A 17,035-nucleotide genomic window follows, 5' to 3' on the forward strand; every position below is an offset into this window, starting at 1 on the left:
GAATCAAACCCAGGACCCTTCAATCCACAGGCCAATCTTCTATCCACTGAGCCAAACCAGCTAGGGCACGAAGAAATTTGTTAAATAATGTTCTAAGTACACAGAGATAAAATGGCTTTAACATGGTATATCCTTCAGAAATTTTTATTTAAACAATTCTGAGGGAAATTTTTATTAAAGCAAATGGATAAAGAATAGAATGTAAAATGTGCATACACTCATACTGTACTAGTCACCTTCCTGCCAAATGCATATTATGAAAAGTGTAATGTCTTTAAAACGTGTGCATTTTAAGGAACTCAAATTCTATTGTCAACAGGACTTAATTCCCAGTTAAGGGAAATTGTACTTTATGGTCCCTAAAAATTCTATAATTCTTTAATGTCAGTATTAAATAAACACATAATTGCTTAGGTATCAATAAGATGCTAATATTACTAAATAGCCTGTTAGTAAAGGTAATAATAATAAGATAACCATTGCTATAGTATTAATAAAACCAGAGGTATTTTGCTACAACAAATATTTGTTTCCAAACAAAATGGAAAACGTGTTCTTTGATATCTAAGAAAACGCTGGTAACTAGAACAAACCAAATACTAACAATATTACATACCTTAAACATCAGTTTAGCAGCATCATAAAAGTAATTGGCTTTCCGATAGAGTTCTATGGCATCAAGAGTTTTATTCTTTTCCAATAAGTGAGCTGCATACCTCGCTAACAGGGATCCAATTTCTTTCATATTATGATTTTTAGCCAATTCAACAGCTTTGTTCCACTAGGAGAAAAAATATACCATTCAGTTGCCTAAGCACTTAGAGTCACATATCATAGAATTCACACAATAAATCTTTAAGTTTATAATAATAATGCTATATTAAAATTAAAATGGTATGTTTTTTAAAATCACTTAAAATAAAAGCAATTATAAGTTTTACAAGTAAAACATGCATCAAAACGATGACATGATCTAAGACTTTGCTTTTGCTTAAGAAGTACATCTGAAAAGGAAAGCTTCAAAGTAGATAATCACATTAACCTTAAAATTCTAACTCTGCTCAAACTAAGAGAGAGAAAGAGATGTGTATAATAAAACAAAATATGCAATTTCAGTTAAGAAAATATCCTATCAGATATAACATTCGAATGATATTTTTTATAAAGCAAATGGAGCTTTATAAAATACTTGGGGAAAATACTTAAAAGAATGCAGGGATAGTGAACAATGTCAACAACAATTCTGCACTTCAATTTTAGTTAAATCCCAGCTCTTTAAAATATCAAGTATACATTTTCTTTTCAAGGCAAAAGAATATAGATTTGCCAAAAGAAATATTAAGAAAGTAACTCAATCCTTTCCTCTTGCAATAATCATTACCTGGTCCTTCTTTGGAAACAAAACCCAATCCTAATAAAATGCAGAAAATTATGAAATTGCTTCCAGATAAAAACTTGCCAGACTAAAGCACAGGATTACTTCCTGTTCCATACTGAGCTAGCTTTGACTGTGTCACCCCTAATGGTGGCACTTCAAGAGGTGAGGGAAGGCCAACCTTTTCTCAGTCCTCAACTAAGTAGGAGACGTCCCGTCTCCTTTCACTAATTTCATCCAAGCTCCCCACCCCCTACGTCGGCCACAGTTTCTGAGGGACGACCCCGGTGACTTCCCTTCCAGGTCCTTACCTGGTTGAGATGTACACAGGTATCTACTGCTGCCTTTGGTTGGTTACATTTCAAAAACGCAGTCACGGCTTGTTCACACATTCCAACTCTCACAAACATTTGTGCTATTTCCTGTAAGGACAAAACCATACTATCAGATTTCACAGACCAAGAAATCACTTCTACTTAACTAACAAGACTCCCTGGGAACATGTGCGTATTAAATGGACGGTGGTTACAGTGATTTTGCATTTAAATGGACAGAGGGACAGAGGCCACCAACCAGAACGGATGCTAAGCATCACCCTCTGTAGACCCATGTTCACTGCCTCCCACCGGGATCTGATTTTTAACCAGGACCTGAAGACCCTGACTCTTTTCTTCCTCAGGGTGGAAACCAGTTTACAGAAACACCAGCCTGTAAAACAAACCCCACACTAGTGGTAAGAAAAGCCTTTAAGGCAAATGGTATCCTCAAAGGTAACTGTTAATTTGAGGCTTACGGGAACTCTCATTCACCGAGCTCCCCAATATCTCTATAAAGAATGCCCCAACAAGCTGGCCATTCATCAGGTCAGGACACTGGACCCGAAACAGCTCCCTCGGAGGGCGGTGGCAGGAGAGAAAACCACACAAAAAACATCACACCTACTGGGCTGGACTTGCCACTTCCAGAATATTTTCTTTTCTTTCTGAACCTAATTGGCCAGAGTTGTTCTTTCCCCATCCCTACTTTTAAAATATTTTGAGAAATATCATAAAAGTACATTTTGTACCAACTATCTTTTAAGAAGTAATGCTTATATTTTCTGATTATAAACTAATACATTCTTATGGTTAAAATTTTTAAAAACACAAAAATGTGGTTACTCATAATCTTATTACCCATAGGAGACTGTTCTCAACAGTCTGATGGAATTTCCTAACATCTCTGTCCTCTGAACAAATGTGTGTATATGAGGTGGTGCGTGTATTGTAATCATACCATACAGGGTGGGGCAAAAGTAGGTCTACAGTTGTGAGCATGTGAAACACAGAGTTTATTCTTGTATCACTATTTAGTAACCAGAGGCCGATGCACGAAATTCATGCAAGAGGAGGCCTTCCTTCCCCTGGCTGCCAGCACCGGCTTCCCTCTGGCACCCGGGACCTGGGCTTCCCTCACAGCCCGGCTTCATCCGGAAGGATGTCTGGTCTAGTTAGCATATTATGCTTTTATTATTATAGATTAGTAATTGCTAAATATTATTCACTTGTATTATTTTCCATACAAACCTACTTGCCAAACTCTGTATAAGGCTTTGTATCCTGCTTTTCCCACTTAAATATTCTGTACATTTTACCATACTATTAAAAACTGCTTCAAAACTTGATTTGAAATGTGTAGTACTATTTTAAGTTGTTAATTCTTTTAGTTATTTAAGTGTCACTATAGCTATAATACTTAGTATTGACTTAGTAACATTACTATTCTGGATACTCCACAGCAAGACTTTTTTCCGCATCATTAGACACACTAACAGACAACACCCACATGAGCTCCGCTGTCGCTGTCGTTATACCCCGGGTTACAGGTAATTTCAACTTCTTTCTCACTCCAGAAAACACACAGGACTGAGAATGAAGGTGTGTGAAATGCCACTACCACAGGGATAACTGCTCTCATTCACAACAGAGAAAACGGACTTATCAGAATTCTATACTCACCTATTAGTTAAGAGACAAAATTTTTGTGGCAGAGCTCACAGCTGGTCCATGTGCAGACCCTGCAGCTGAGAGCTGCTAACTCTATGGTGTTACACCGCTCAGTGGTGTACATTTTGGATAAAGCAAGTCAAATACAAACTCATTACCATCATCCAACAAGTAAAGATGCTTAAAAAGGACAAAGTTCCAGAGAACTTGTAGTTTCTCTTTTTTAACACTAAATATTTTATTGTTAATATAAACTAATAAAAGTCAAGCTTTCTTTTTTAACTTTTGTTACAGCAAATTTCAAACATACGCACACTAACTAAGCACCAGACACAGATATGTGGTCAGAGATTCAAAAGCAAATCTCTGACCACATATCATTTCATCTGTAAATATGTCATGGTTCAGCTAACTTTTATAAGCAATTTTATAAAACTGGTAAGACTACACAGAACTGTGATCATGTTAAAGTAGCAGGAATGTTATTAGGTTTTCCTCCATTTTTATGTATTCTGTAATATTGATGTAATGTTTTAGCAATTAAAAGCATTGTTCCACACCTAAGAAACTAAGATTATAGATTAATTTAAAATTTTCCTTCCTACAGAGGATATATCCTGACTATAATATAAAAACCTTATAAAGTAAACTAACAACTTCAAAAACTTCAATTTATAATACCTACTGGAAGCAACTTGTGGTTTTCTGGAAGTGAATTGGCAAGATTCTCCAATCCCTCACAATCTTCTAACATGTAATAACATTCAGCTAAGCGTTCTTGGTTTTGGCCTTGTACATAATATTGTACAGCATTCAACCTATGGGAGAAAAAAGGAAAACTTTTAAAGCTAATGTGAATCTCCTGATAAATAGCACTTTCACCAAAAAATGTTCCTTCATTAGAATTACTAGGATTATTCTAGTCAACATCTTCAGTTACAAAATGTCTTTGAAGCATATAAATTGGGGGGCGGAGGTGGAATCTAAAACATGCATGCTTTAGTTACAACATTCTCTGAATAGTCTTAATACTGTTTTAATCTGATGCACAGTGGTGCTTCCAAACACTGACATCAGTTGAAAAGCATCCAGCTCAAAATGAAAACTTAAGAATAAAAGCCAATGATTTCTGAAAGTAATCTACAATAACAAAATGAGTCAACATAAAATACTGCTTTTACTTTTTCAGAAATGAATCATAGAATGGCTTAGACTTGCACACTGTGGTCTCAAACAGGAAGAGCTTCCGGGAGTTAAGCGCAAGGTTTTGGAGTTTGGAAACTCCAGAATTACGCAGAGCTTATCTAACAACCGGAAGCATCTCATGCTCCCAACGTGAACCTAGAGCTTAGGATCCAGGAGGATGCTCATGCCCTGAGCATCATGTCCTAGGTAAGTATGCAGGCAGCAACGTTCCACGGGCTGTGATGGGGTGAGTGGGTCCAGGCAGGCTCCTCACCACTTCTGTCGGTCAGCAAAGTAGTCTCCGATGGCATTGTGGGCTTGCTCAAGGAGACTGTCGTCCGCATCACCAGACCCCGTTTTCAGGAGCTGGAGTACTCTAAACCAATCTCCCAATTTCAGCCGCAGGCCAATAGCAAGATCTCTGCAAGCAAAGGCATTCATTCATTTACTAATTCATTCATTTGACAAATATTTATCAAGCGCCTACTATGTGCCAGGTCCAATTCTAAGGTACTGAGAACACACAGCAATGAACAGACAGACATGGTAATTCTCCCGACATTTTAGAAACTTATCCTGACCAGGTAGGAGGCAACGGGGAGAACCTGGAATCTGGAAAAGGAAACAATTTCCCTCCTTCTATTTTCCTGGACTTCCAGTTTCCTCAGCAAAATAATGACTTAAATAATAATCACTTCTTTTCATCATTTTCTTAGACATGATCAGGTTTATTGAAAAACCAAACATATAAAAACATGTTTCGCTTTATCTTTCTTTTCAGGGCTTAAGTTATATTAAGGGCCTCTAACAAATACAAATAATATTAATAAAAATTAGACAATGTTTAGAGCTTAAATGAAGTTCATACATTATTTTACATGAATCTAAAATAAAATATAAAGAGTAAAACTCAATCCCTAAATACGTTTGATTTTTATTTCATGCTCCTTGACAACAGTAAATTAAATAATGGCCTAAACCCAAATAATGAACTGTGTAATAAATAGTCTCCGTGCTCACATGATTATTTTTCCTACGCAGTGAAAAAATCTACCAGGGCCAGCTATTCATATGTGTGAAAACTAAGAAAACTGCCCCAAATTACAAGCCATAAATTAATGAGGGGCATGTGGAATATTTAGGTTGTACTCCAACCTGAAATGATTTTCTAAAAGAAATGGTTTGGTACCGTTAGTCTGTTTTACATTCCTCATTCATTAAAAAAAAAAAAAAAAGTGATGACCTCTGGCAGTACCCCAGAGGCCGGCACCCTGAGCACTGACCTTCTGTCCATGTCAAGATACATCTTCTCAGCCTCTTCGAACCTGCCGAAGTAGGCAGCCACTTCCGCCTGCTTCATGGCCTCGCTCTGCAGCTGGCCCAGGCGCTTCACAAACTTGATGCCTTGGTAGTCTTTGCAGTGCACAAACGCTTGCTCTGCCGTGTGCAAATCCAGCTTCTGGAGAGCCGCTTCAGCCAGCAGGCGCCTTCAGAAAGAAGGATCCGAAAAGTCTATGGCAAATTCCTGATAAACGAGTCTTGAACCAGAACTCAATGATTGTAACTATGGTTTCCAGTGACACACGGTGGGAAGCGATTATTCTCACACATTTTTATACCCACTTCATTTAGTATTATGCCTACTTTGAGGTCTTCCACATCTAAAATGAATTTATCTTAAAAAGAAGAACGAAAGCGGGAAGGCCATCCCGATGGAGGCTGGCAGGAGAGGGAGCCAGAGCTGAGGGTTTAAAAGCACCCACCAGTCCTAGCCAGTTTGGCTCAGTGGATAGAACATCTGCCTGCAGGCTGAAGGGTCCCGGGTTAGATTCTAGTCCAGGGCACATCCCTGGGTTTCCGGACTCGATCCCCATTAGGGGGCGTGCAGAAGGCAGCCAACCAATGATTCTCTCTCATCATTGGTGTTTCCATCTCTCTCTTCCTTTCCCTTCCTCTCTAAAATCAATAAAAAAAATTTTTTTTTAATTAAAAAGAAAACACCCACCAGCCACTTGGGGAGGGGTTCTACTCTACATACCAAAGTCGGGGGTGTGGATTGTCCTCTATGAACTGCGACGCATCTTCAATTCCCACCTTCTCAATCAATGCTCGACTATCTCGCAGGGACCGAATCTCAAAGTTAATTATGTAATCCTTGTTGGGATGTTCTGGATTCTAAACGTAAAGACGGAAAGAAAGAAATTCAAATAGTTGCCTTTGGAGTATATGTTTCTTTTTTTATAGTTTAACATAAAACTGCATCATAGTGTAGGCAAAACTTGGAAGCAAAAGAAGTCCCCCATGGGGGTCTTTTGAGTTACCCAGGAAACATGCCTCCTAGCTATCAGGCTGCCTGTGGGAAGAGGGGACAGTGGTAGAAGGAGTCCCTTTCTAGAAGGGACACTCAGGCAGCCTGGTTTCCCTCAGCTCGAACAGTCTATGGTCGATTCCCGAGGCACTGCTGACTTCTTGTCCAAAGTGCTGGGCCTCCAGGAGAGCAGCAAACGTGGGGGCACGGCCTCTGCCCCTCCCTCCTCCACCTCCCTCTCAACCCGGGCGATGAAATGGTTGCTCCGTGCTGGTGAGCAGCAGGCAAACAAAAGAAAAAGAGCTGGTGCTTTTGTTTTGTAATTTAGCAATCTAACAACAACAACAAAACGAAGGCCTGTCTCGCAGGGAAGAGCTAATGGCCAAAGAAAGGAAACAAGTGGTTATAATGAACTCAGCAACATTCTGCGTATTCCAAGTAATGAAAAGCGAAGCGTATGAGAAAATGAGAGCCCCCGGGTGTAAATAGCAATGGCTCCCAGAGACCAGTTCTCTGAACAGCTGAACTGAGCCGCGTGGACCCCTGCTCACCCTGCCACGAAACCACTGCATCTAGAAACTGGGAAGTCCTTAGGGCTCTCCAGGCACAGAGGAGGAAGTAATATGAAAAGAGCATGAGGTTGGGATTCAAACAGGCCTGGCTCAAATCCTAACTCCACTGCTTTCTGGCTGACAACTCTTTGTAAGGCCTGCCTACCGTCCTACAGCTATGAGGCCGGAGGGCAAGGGTGAAGGGTGAGAGGTGAAGCTTAAGTGCTGCCAGCGTCAAACATCAAAGGTGAAGTGTGAGGTGTCACTGCGACCTAGGATTATATAATCTCCAATGGGAGCATCTGGCTCTTCTCCGAAACCAGGAAAGAAAAAGACCTGTCCCTGTTTAGATTGTGAAAGACTAGATCTGGCTCCATCTGCAGTTACTGTCCTGTTTAAATTGAATACATAACACCAGAGAATATATATTTTCCCTTTTCCTCTCTTATGAATAAAGAGAGAAGGCCTTTTGCTTGTCGTCTTTCCCAAAAGATTTAAATATGAGACTAAACAACTACCCTCTACCTCACGCCAGCCTCCTTCCCGCTCTCTCTCACCATTTTCACACCAGCTGGGGAGGCTGCCCTTCTCCCCGGAAGCCTCATTATGGAAGCAGCAACCTGTCTACACCTTCTAGGTGCCTGTGGGCTCATCACCCTTGACATCCAAATGGGACTTTGGGTGGGGCCCATCCCGCTGCTGCAGGGTGGTCATGATTCAGGAAAGAAAAAAACTGGTTCATAATAAAATGGCTATAACTTACATATCAAACTAAAATGTGAAAACATGCTACAAACTGCCACTAACTTCTGGAAATTTAAAATCTACTACTCTGATTCCAAAAAATATACAAAGTACATATAAAAAGTAAGTGCTTTGGATAAAATGAAGCTAAAACTAATTCTCAAATGATGGTTAATGAAGACCACAAGTAGGGGTTTGAAGAGATATCTGGAACCAGAAATAGGTTATTTTTTAAAAACCTGGAAAAAATGAAAAGATGGTGAATTTTCAAAGAAAAGGTTACTCAAGTATCCTAGAACCAGGAAAGGACTAAGTAAATTGTCTAAAGTTTCTTCAGGACCTCTTCGTTATTCATATAAAAATGACAACAACTAGCTACCATTTTTGAGCTTTTGGTCCTAGCACTGTGCTAAGTGCTTTTTACACATTATAAATCAGAATCCTATCAGATAGTTATTACCATTATCCATATTTGATAGAGGTAAAAAGTGAGGCTTGTAAGCAGGAAAGTGACGCTCTGAAGAAGAGGGAACTGTCTACAGGTGCACAGTGACAGAGCAGGTGGGACCCAGATAGACTGACTCCTCAAAGCGTACCCCTGACTGGACCCCACACTGCTTTCTGCAAAATTAATCCTAGTCAAGCCAGCAGCAGAAATATAATTGTTTTTTAATAATTACCTTGCCCTGGCCGCTATGGCTCAGTTAGTTGGAGTGTCATTCCTACCAAAAGGTTGCGGGTTCGATTCCCAGTCAGGGCACATGCCTGGGTTTCAGGTTCGATCCCCAGTTGGGGCACATTCCTATGTGAGGCACATCAATGTTTCTCTCTCTTGCCCTTGTCCTCCCCAGTGAGGATTAAAAAAAAAAAGAATTACCTTTAATATCTCGTCCAATAAAACAGATTTAATTTCTAAATCCTCAAAGTTGCAAATATGTCCAGAAGTCTGAATGGGTTCCTTTAAAGACAAAAACAAATATTATACTTAATTATATAAAATTTTCCTTCTTCAACATAAAGCAGAGGAATGAATAGCAGGGTGAGTTAACCACACGGGGACCACAGCCAGCAGGTCCTCGTGAGTGAGAACAGTACAGCCTGGTTTATGAAGAAACCCAGTCAGTGGTCAGGTTATAAAAATTCATCTAGCTGTAAATCTCACAGAAACCTAAGTGCTGGCCAAGCCAGACAACAAGCTCAAATTTAAAAAGAAGAAGGCTGCTCTGTTAAAGCTACTTCACAAGCACTTTCCACAGGCCCAGATGCTCAGAGGACGTAGAGAATATGTAAAGGACGGGTATCATTCCCCTGTAAGGCCAAATACTTTAAAACTCCACGGAAATGCTTCTGTTTACTTTCAGAAATTCATGCAGACAATACCAATAAACCTCTCGAGGAAACAAAGGAGAAATACCCAGATCTTGGTATTTGTACTGTTACGATTTATGTACCGTTAATGCTCATTTCTTGTCTTTACCTCAGGATCCAAGTTTCTGAAAACATACATTCTTGTTTTCTCCATCATTGCAAACAAGTCAGGATTATCTCTGGCCCACTTCATATCCCAGACATCTTTCCGCTCCAGTTTCAACAGCTCGCCAATGACTTGCTGTCCCGTGCTGTCTGTTACCCGTGCATCCAAGTCAAAGAAGGTTAGGACGCCTGCGTTGTCTATGATGGCAAGACGGCTACACGTAATGAAATCGGAGAAGGGGGAGAATGCTAACATTACTATCGGCGATCATGACTGTAATGATGACCAGCAATCCAGGCAGAAATGGCTTTAAATAAAAAACTGACTTCAACCACAGTTTTACAAATCGGATAGAAGACATGGACTACTCTCCACTTTGCTTCCTTGTGAGGAAAATATATCCAAGGAAATTAAAGCAACTGGCATATAAATAACTTAAACATTGCACTAGCATTTCTATGTTTTGCCCAATTAGAGAAAGACATCTAAACCAAATACAGTACCAAAAATATAAATATTTAAATGCAAATACAGTATAGTAAAACCACACTGAACTATAAGGCAAGTTTAAACACACACATATCTTTGCATTTATTACATACATCTAGCAATCCACACTGATAACGTCCAAGTCACACATCTGCTTGAGGGGGGCCCTCAGACTTACCTAGAGTTGCAGTTCAGCGATAACTGGTTGGCTCGACAATTAAGGGAATATTTTTGAATCAAAACAACATTAGGAAGACTGTATCTCTGAATGGCGCCAGATTCACGACCCTATGGAAGTTACTTTTGATTATTAAGCAAATTTCCACAATATTTTAAAGACCAATATTAAATTACAACTACAGGTCTCTCTATATGTTCATAATTTGTTTCAAAATCAAAGTGATGGTATCATAGCAAATCCCCTTGTGATAGTGAATCATGCTACTGAGTACATATTTCTCTCCTAAGTTAATCAAAACCTTTTAAAAGTGGCAGAAGGTGCCGAAACCGGTTTGGCTCAGTGGATAGAGCGTCGGCCTGCGGACTCAAAGGTCCCAGGTTCGATTCCGGTCAAGGGCATGTACCTTGGTTGCGGGCACATCCCCAGTAGGGGGTGTGCAAGAGGCAGCTGATCGATGTTTCTCTCTCATCAATGTTTCTAACTCTCTATCCCTCTCTCTTCCTCTCTGTAAAAAATCAATAAAATATATATTTAAAAAAATAAATAAATAAATAAATATATAAATAAAATAAAAAAAAAAATAAAAGTGGCAGAAGGTGATCCAATTGTTTTCATGTAGCATTCGAAAAAGAAGTCAAAAATCTAGTTCTTCAATAATATACACATTCTTACATCACAAGGAAGAAATACTTAGCGTTATTTATAGTTGTCTAGGGTAATATTCAGGGTACATTAAAGGCTAAAATATAAAGCATTTACTGCATTAAATTTCATATATAAGATCGCTGTATGAAACAGTTGCTGCTGAAAGTCTATCTGATATGTGTTAGGAAGATTATCAGAAAGCAGTGATACAATCAGTATTAAATGTGCTTAAAAATGAAATAGAGTGTAAGTTCCTATGCAACTCTGTGCGGGCCTTAAGGAGCGAACCACGGTTTTCAAACCCTCTGTGCCCCAAGCCGAGCCCAGGCGATGGGGCACAGTGGAGGCTCCTGGCAGCCAGTCTTCCCCTGTCCCTTCCCCTGCCACAGAGCAGAGCTGCTGTTGCACAGTGACTCTCAGGAGGGGCCGATCAGAAAGGCTGGGGAGTGCCAGGGGGTGGGGATGGGGGGATATTTTCTAATGTATAAAAGGGACATATGGGCGTTAAAATATTTAATATATCAACAAAATAAGATTTTGGTTTTGAAAAAGGTGGTCCTGTGGCTTAAAAAGTTTGAAAAAGTCAAAGCTCTAAAAACTGTTCACATTGCAACAGTGGGAAGAGGTGTTCAATGCAGAGGACATCTTCTCCATCGAAACTTTTGGCTGATATTAGAACTATTTCAATGTGTTTCTTATAGGTAGGTTCTCATTTAGGAGCTAGGTCAATTTTTGTAATTGTTCTGAATTGCAAGTTATTATTTTCTGCAAATGTCAGAAACACACGCAAATATTTTCTTAAAAGCCACCCTCATATAGCAAAAGAGAAAAGAAGAGATTCCACAGACCTAAGACAAACTGCTGAAAACATACACCAAGTTCATTCGGTGAGGAAAAATGAATACCACGTTCTTAAGATTGTTTCCCCCTTAAATTAACTAATAGCTGAAGCACATAACTAGGACTGGACACAGACACCATTAAGGCTTGGTTTCCATAATTCTAATTCAGTGACTCTACCAGCATTACTATGTCAAAGTCAACATTTATCTCTAAAATTAATATTTTCAAATGTCAGAACTCAAGAAAAGACACTATACACTGATGTTATTTGAAAAATTCAGCAAAAATTTGCCATGTACTTCTTTATTTTAATGGCTAGCAAACACACCACCTCTTCACCCTAAATCTTACAAAAGTAGCTGAGCCAAAGCACTTTCTCCAATGTAAACTAGCAGGCGACATAGAGGAGGAAACCTCTAAACCTACGACCACCATCCAACCCGCCCCACTTCTGCTAACCCTTTAGAGGGCTCATTCAACCCAGTGTCAAGCTCTCCTCTCCCCAACTGACCCTCATTCTACTGCTTTTACAAACAGCTCTTTCCAAAAGATGAACAATTTGTGAAGCAATCTTTAAGACTTTCTCTTTTTTTAAGACTTTCTTATTTCTTATGTTGGATTCAATTAAACACAAATTACCCCATAAGATGATATTCAAATCCAAAACATGTTGCTTTGCTCTATTTTTACAATTTAAACAACTATTACTCAATTTTTTTCACAACTTACCACAATCAACGTCTTATCAGATGCAGTTAAGGCACAAATTGGATCCCTCGTGCCCTAAAATAAATCAATTTGTTATTCTTTAACAAATATTTATTAGGTGACTAATCTGGTATAAGGCAGTATGCAGTTCAACAATACATTTACTAACTTAATAAACTTTTACTAACCTGCTATGTGCCAGACACTAAACTGACACTAAACTAAGCACTAGAGATACTCGGATGAAATCTTTATCCTCAGAGATTAGTCAAAAGTCTGCTGGGGCCTGGCTGGGCATCAACCAGGTTGCAGGCTCGATCCCCAGTAGGCGCGTGCAGGAGGCACCCGATCCATGATTCTCTCTCATCACTGATGTTTCTATCTCTCTCTCTCTCTCTCCCTTCTTCTCTGAAATCAATAAAAATATTTTTTTAAAAGAAGTTCACCCAGTAGTTATGAGATCACAGAGGAAGGAGCATGGAGGCAAAAACCTGAGCTTAGTCATAAAAGATGAACAGATGGTAGAAGGATCACCATGCCAAAATGGGGGCGGGAGATGGCCTGGCACTGTCACAACCTGGATGGCACTCAAGAGGTTATGCTTAGTGAAAGGAAGCCCATCTCTAAAGGTCGCATGCTATACGATTCCATTCATAAAACATTCTCAGGGTGTCAAAACTCTAGAGAGGGAAACAAATTAGTGGTTTCCAGAGAACAGGGATGGCGTAGAGAGGAGGTGTGAAATGAAGAAGTGGCTAGCACAAGGCACACATGCAAACAATCAGGAATCGGATCATAGTTTAACAGTAATATTACCAGTGTCAATTTCCTGGTTGTGATATTATACTACATTTATATAAAATGTCCCATTTAAAGGAAGCTGGGTAAAGAAGTTCTATGTACTATTTTTGCAACTTCCTGTGAGCCTACAATTATTTTAAAATAAAATGTTTTTAAAAATCAAAAGAAGAAAAAGTAGCAGATCTAGAAAAAGGTTTTCAGAATAGAAAAAATTTTAAAGAATTATTAGGATATCTCTGGAAACAAATTATTTTACTGGTCTCAAAATAAAATTATAGTATTTCCAAATCTACACATATTAATGTTTGATGACAGCAATAAAATCACCTACTTGAATGGCTTTATTATAATCAAGCACTCCATCCACTGATCCAGAAGGATTATCATCAATATGATAGATTCTGGGGGGAAAAATCAGAATTTCAAAGATAATATAAAGGTTATACTATTTCATAATCTCTAGAATAGTTCAAGGATTGGATGACACCAATTAATATTTTTATCTTATATAATAAAAGGCTAATATGCAAATAGGCCAAATGGTGGAATGACTGGTTGCTATGATATGCACTGACCACCAGGGGGCAGACACTCAATGTAGGAGTTACCTCCTGGTGGTCAGTGCACCAGAAGCCGGGCTCACAGCTGGCAAGCACAGCGTCAGTGGCAGGAACCTCTCTTGCCTCCATGGCAGCGCTAAGGATGTCTGACTGGCGGCTTAGGAGGCACCAGCCTAAGCCATCAGTTGGACATCCCCTAAGGGTAAGGTGACCAGACGTCCCGCTTTTGGCAGGACAGTCCCGATTTTTAACAATTTGTCCTGTGTCCCGCGGCGTTTTAAAAAAGTCCCAATTTTTGGAAAGAATGCACGACAAGCTAGGGAACGGCGGGAGAACGGGAAGGGAATATACGGTTTTCGGCTGCCATGTGGCTATTTAGCCAGGATATGAGTTTTATATTATTTTTGTTAATTTTATAATGTTAAACTTTAATAATAACAAATAATTGTTGATAACTGATTATCGAGAACTGCTTATCAAAGTTCGCATTGTTGATCAGTTGTTACAAGTCGACCACCATTGTTTGGACTTAATGAACAATGGCATTTTTGGGATTGGCAACGACGAAAACATTTCGTAACTGTCTCTCAGATGATACACATCGTACTGCGTGCTAGTAAGCTAGTTAAACAAGTGATGTCATTACAAATCAGCTATTCAGATAATTTAGGTAAGTAATTTATTTATTTCATGAATACATAAATTTTCTTGAATTTAGCAGACAGTACTCATATTATTTATATTTTATAGTGGCGGCAAAAAGTCTAGCGCCGGCCTTGAAAGTGACACGACTTACATTACGGCAAATTCATGACCTTTTAAACAACAACAGCAATCTACTAAAAAAAATTCACTCAAATGAGAAATATGCCAAAGAATAAAATAATACTATACATAATTTTTTTATTTATTATATTTGTAAATTGTACTTATGTTGAAATTTAAAAAAATATATTACAATACTATTTTTGCATTCTATGAAAATTTTTGTTGCTCCATATAGACCAAATTTTTAATCAAGAACCCTCCACCCCGGTCAATGGTGTCCTGCTTTACCAATGTTAAAATCTGGTCACCTTACCTAAGGGCTCCCAGACTGCGAGAGGACGTAGACCAGACTGAGAGACCCCCCCCCCACCCCAAGTGCACAAATTTTGTGCACCAGGCCTCTAGTTTAACATAAATGCTGTTATTTTAAAGAATTCTTGACAATGCTGAATCTTATAAAGGTAGAAATTATCTACCTATCAGGTGAGAGACAGAAGCCACGTGACCAGTGCACCCGATCTAAGACCTCGTCCATGCCTGTGTCTAAGGACCTGCCTCTCCTGGGGGAAGAGCACTAGAATCACCCCCTCCTGTCCTGGAAGGATCTGCACCACTCACACACCAGCCTTAGCTGAATCACCATATTTCAGTAGAAGATCGTAACCCTAACTAGGTGAGAGCAGATGGGTGAGAATAGCCATTTCCTTATAAAAACACAGATTTCCAGTCTTCATCTCTAAGGGCTTTCTTTTATTACACCACTCTTACCTCTCTTTTATTTTGATAAATTTAAACAGATACAATTTGAAAGATATTCAGATTAACTGGAAAATATTATTTGTGTTCATCAAAACAATTTACAGTTCTCAGGCATGACAATTTATAACTAACGCTGTGTGATTTTAACGTGATCTAGTTGAGGACAGCATTTGAGAGCTTGCTCCCTGGCATATGTTGTCAGTTCGGCTCAAAGAAACTTGTAAAAATTCTCTACAGGTTTTGAAGACATAAAAAATAAATATTATAAATATGATACGGTTGAGCTTCTAAAAAATATGCACCAAGAGACATACCTTTCTCTCCCTTCTTTCCGAGACCGTGTCATCTGATTAATTTCCAGCGCTGTGAGCTTCTTTGACACACGATATTGCCAGATATAAAATGCTTCTTTTGAAGCTGCTATCACATGGGTTTTGGTCATTGCAACAAATAATGGAACTATTAAAAAACATTGGGACAATTAGGTTACAGTCGCACAGAACCTCAGAATGTGCTGCAAAGGACTTCAGCGATCCCTAAGTTCAACCCCTCCTTTTACAGACAACATACCCCACACAGTCTGGGAAATCAGCTGAGAGTCAAAAGCTTGTAAAACCATACAAAAAATGTTCATTCAAAATAGGTCAAAGACCTAACTATAGGAGTCTTAGAAAAAAAATGTAAGAGTAAATCTTTGTGACTTGGGTTAGGCAATGGTTTCTTAACTATGACACCAAAAAAGCGCAAGCAACAAAAGCTAAAGTAGGTAAACTGGACTTCGCCAAAATTAAAAACATGTGTGCTTCAAAGGACACCATCCACAAACTGAGAAGACAACCCACAAAATGTAAAATATATTTACAAATCAAATACATGATAAGGAATTATATCTAGAAAATGTAAAGAAATCTTATACTTCAGAGACAATTAGCCCAAATGAAAAATGGGCAAAGGATCTGAACAGAAATTTCTCCAATGAAGATACACAAATGACCACTAAGCAAATGAAAAGCTGCTCAAGAGCATTAGCCATCAGGCAAATGCCACAAGGTACCACTTCACACCCACCGCACCTGCTAGAATCAAGCAGTCACACAAGACTTGAGTATTGACAGGATGTGGAGAAATGGTTGGACTGTACAGTGGTGCACAGCTTAGCAATTCCATTCTTGGGTATACCCAAGAGAAATGAAAACTTATATCCACACACAAAAAGTCATACACAAATGTTCGTAACAGCATTATTCATCATAGCCAAAAAGTAACAACAGCCCATGTGTCCATTAACTAATGAATGAAAAATAAAATCCCAGTCCTTCCTCCCTTCCCCACTACCATTACTGCTTGATGTAGGCATTTACTACACCTTCTCTCTGATCTCATATGTCTTGTATTTCCTCATTAGTTTAGAAAAGAAAACCTGGCCAGAGTGGCTCAGTTGATGGAGTGTCATCCTGTGTACCGAAAGGTTGCCAGTTCAAGTCCCAGTCAGGGCACATACCTGGGTTGCAGGTTTGATCCCCAGTTGGGAAGCTAACAAAAGGCAAACGATGGATGTTTCACTCTCCCATCGATGTTTCCCTCTCTCACTCTCCCTTTCTCTCTCATATCCTCAGGTGAGGATTAAAAAAAGAAAGAAAGAAAATTCCCTAAAGTTCC

At 39.1% G+C, this 17,035-nt stretch overlaps 1 protein-coding gene across 1 annotated transcript in view; it reads right to left on the reverse strand.

Moving 5' to 3' along the window:
• Nucleotides 1–17,035, reverse strand: part of WDR35 (WD repeat domain 35) — a 43,079-nt gene that overhangs the window by 3,690 nt on the left and 22,354 nt on the right. The window contains exons 12-23 of the mRNA XM_008162387.3: nt 15,691–15,835; nt 13,621–13,690; nt 12,510–12,563; nt 10,290–10,399; nt 9,626–9,836; nt 9,026–9,106; nt 6,584–6,720; nt 5,829–6,032; nt 4,820–4,966; nt 4,046–4,178; nt 1,687–1,797; nt 617–781 (exon numbers count right to left, since the gene is read on the reverse strand). Coding sequence (XP_008160609.1) covers nt 617–781; nt 1,687–1,797; nt 4,046–4,178; nt 4,820–4,966; nt 5,829–6,032; nt 6,584–6,720; nt 9,026–9,106; nt 9,626–9,836; nt 10,290–10,399; nt 12,510–12,563; nt 13,621–13,690; nt 15,691–15,835 — 1,568 coding nt within the window. The remainder of the gene's footprint in view (nt 1–616; nt 782–1,686; nt 1,798–4,045; nt 4,179–4,819; nt 4,967–5,828; nt 6,033–6,583; nt 6,721–9,025; nt 9,107–9,625; nt 9,837–10,289; nt 10,400–12,509; nt 12,564–13,620; nt 13,691–15,690; nt 15,836–17,035) is intronic.

This window comes from Eptesicus fuscus, chromosome 16 (genome assembly GCF_027574615.1).
Source record: "Eptesicus fuscus isolate TK198812 chromosome 16, DD_ASM_mEF_20220401, whole genome shotgun sequence".
NCBI classification, from domain to species: domain Eukaryota; kingdom Metazoa; phylum Chordata; class Mammalia; order Chiroptera; family Vespertilionidae; genus Eptesicus; species Eptesicus fuscus.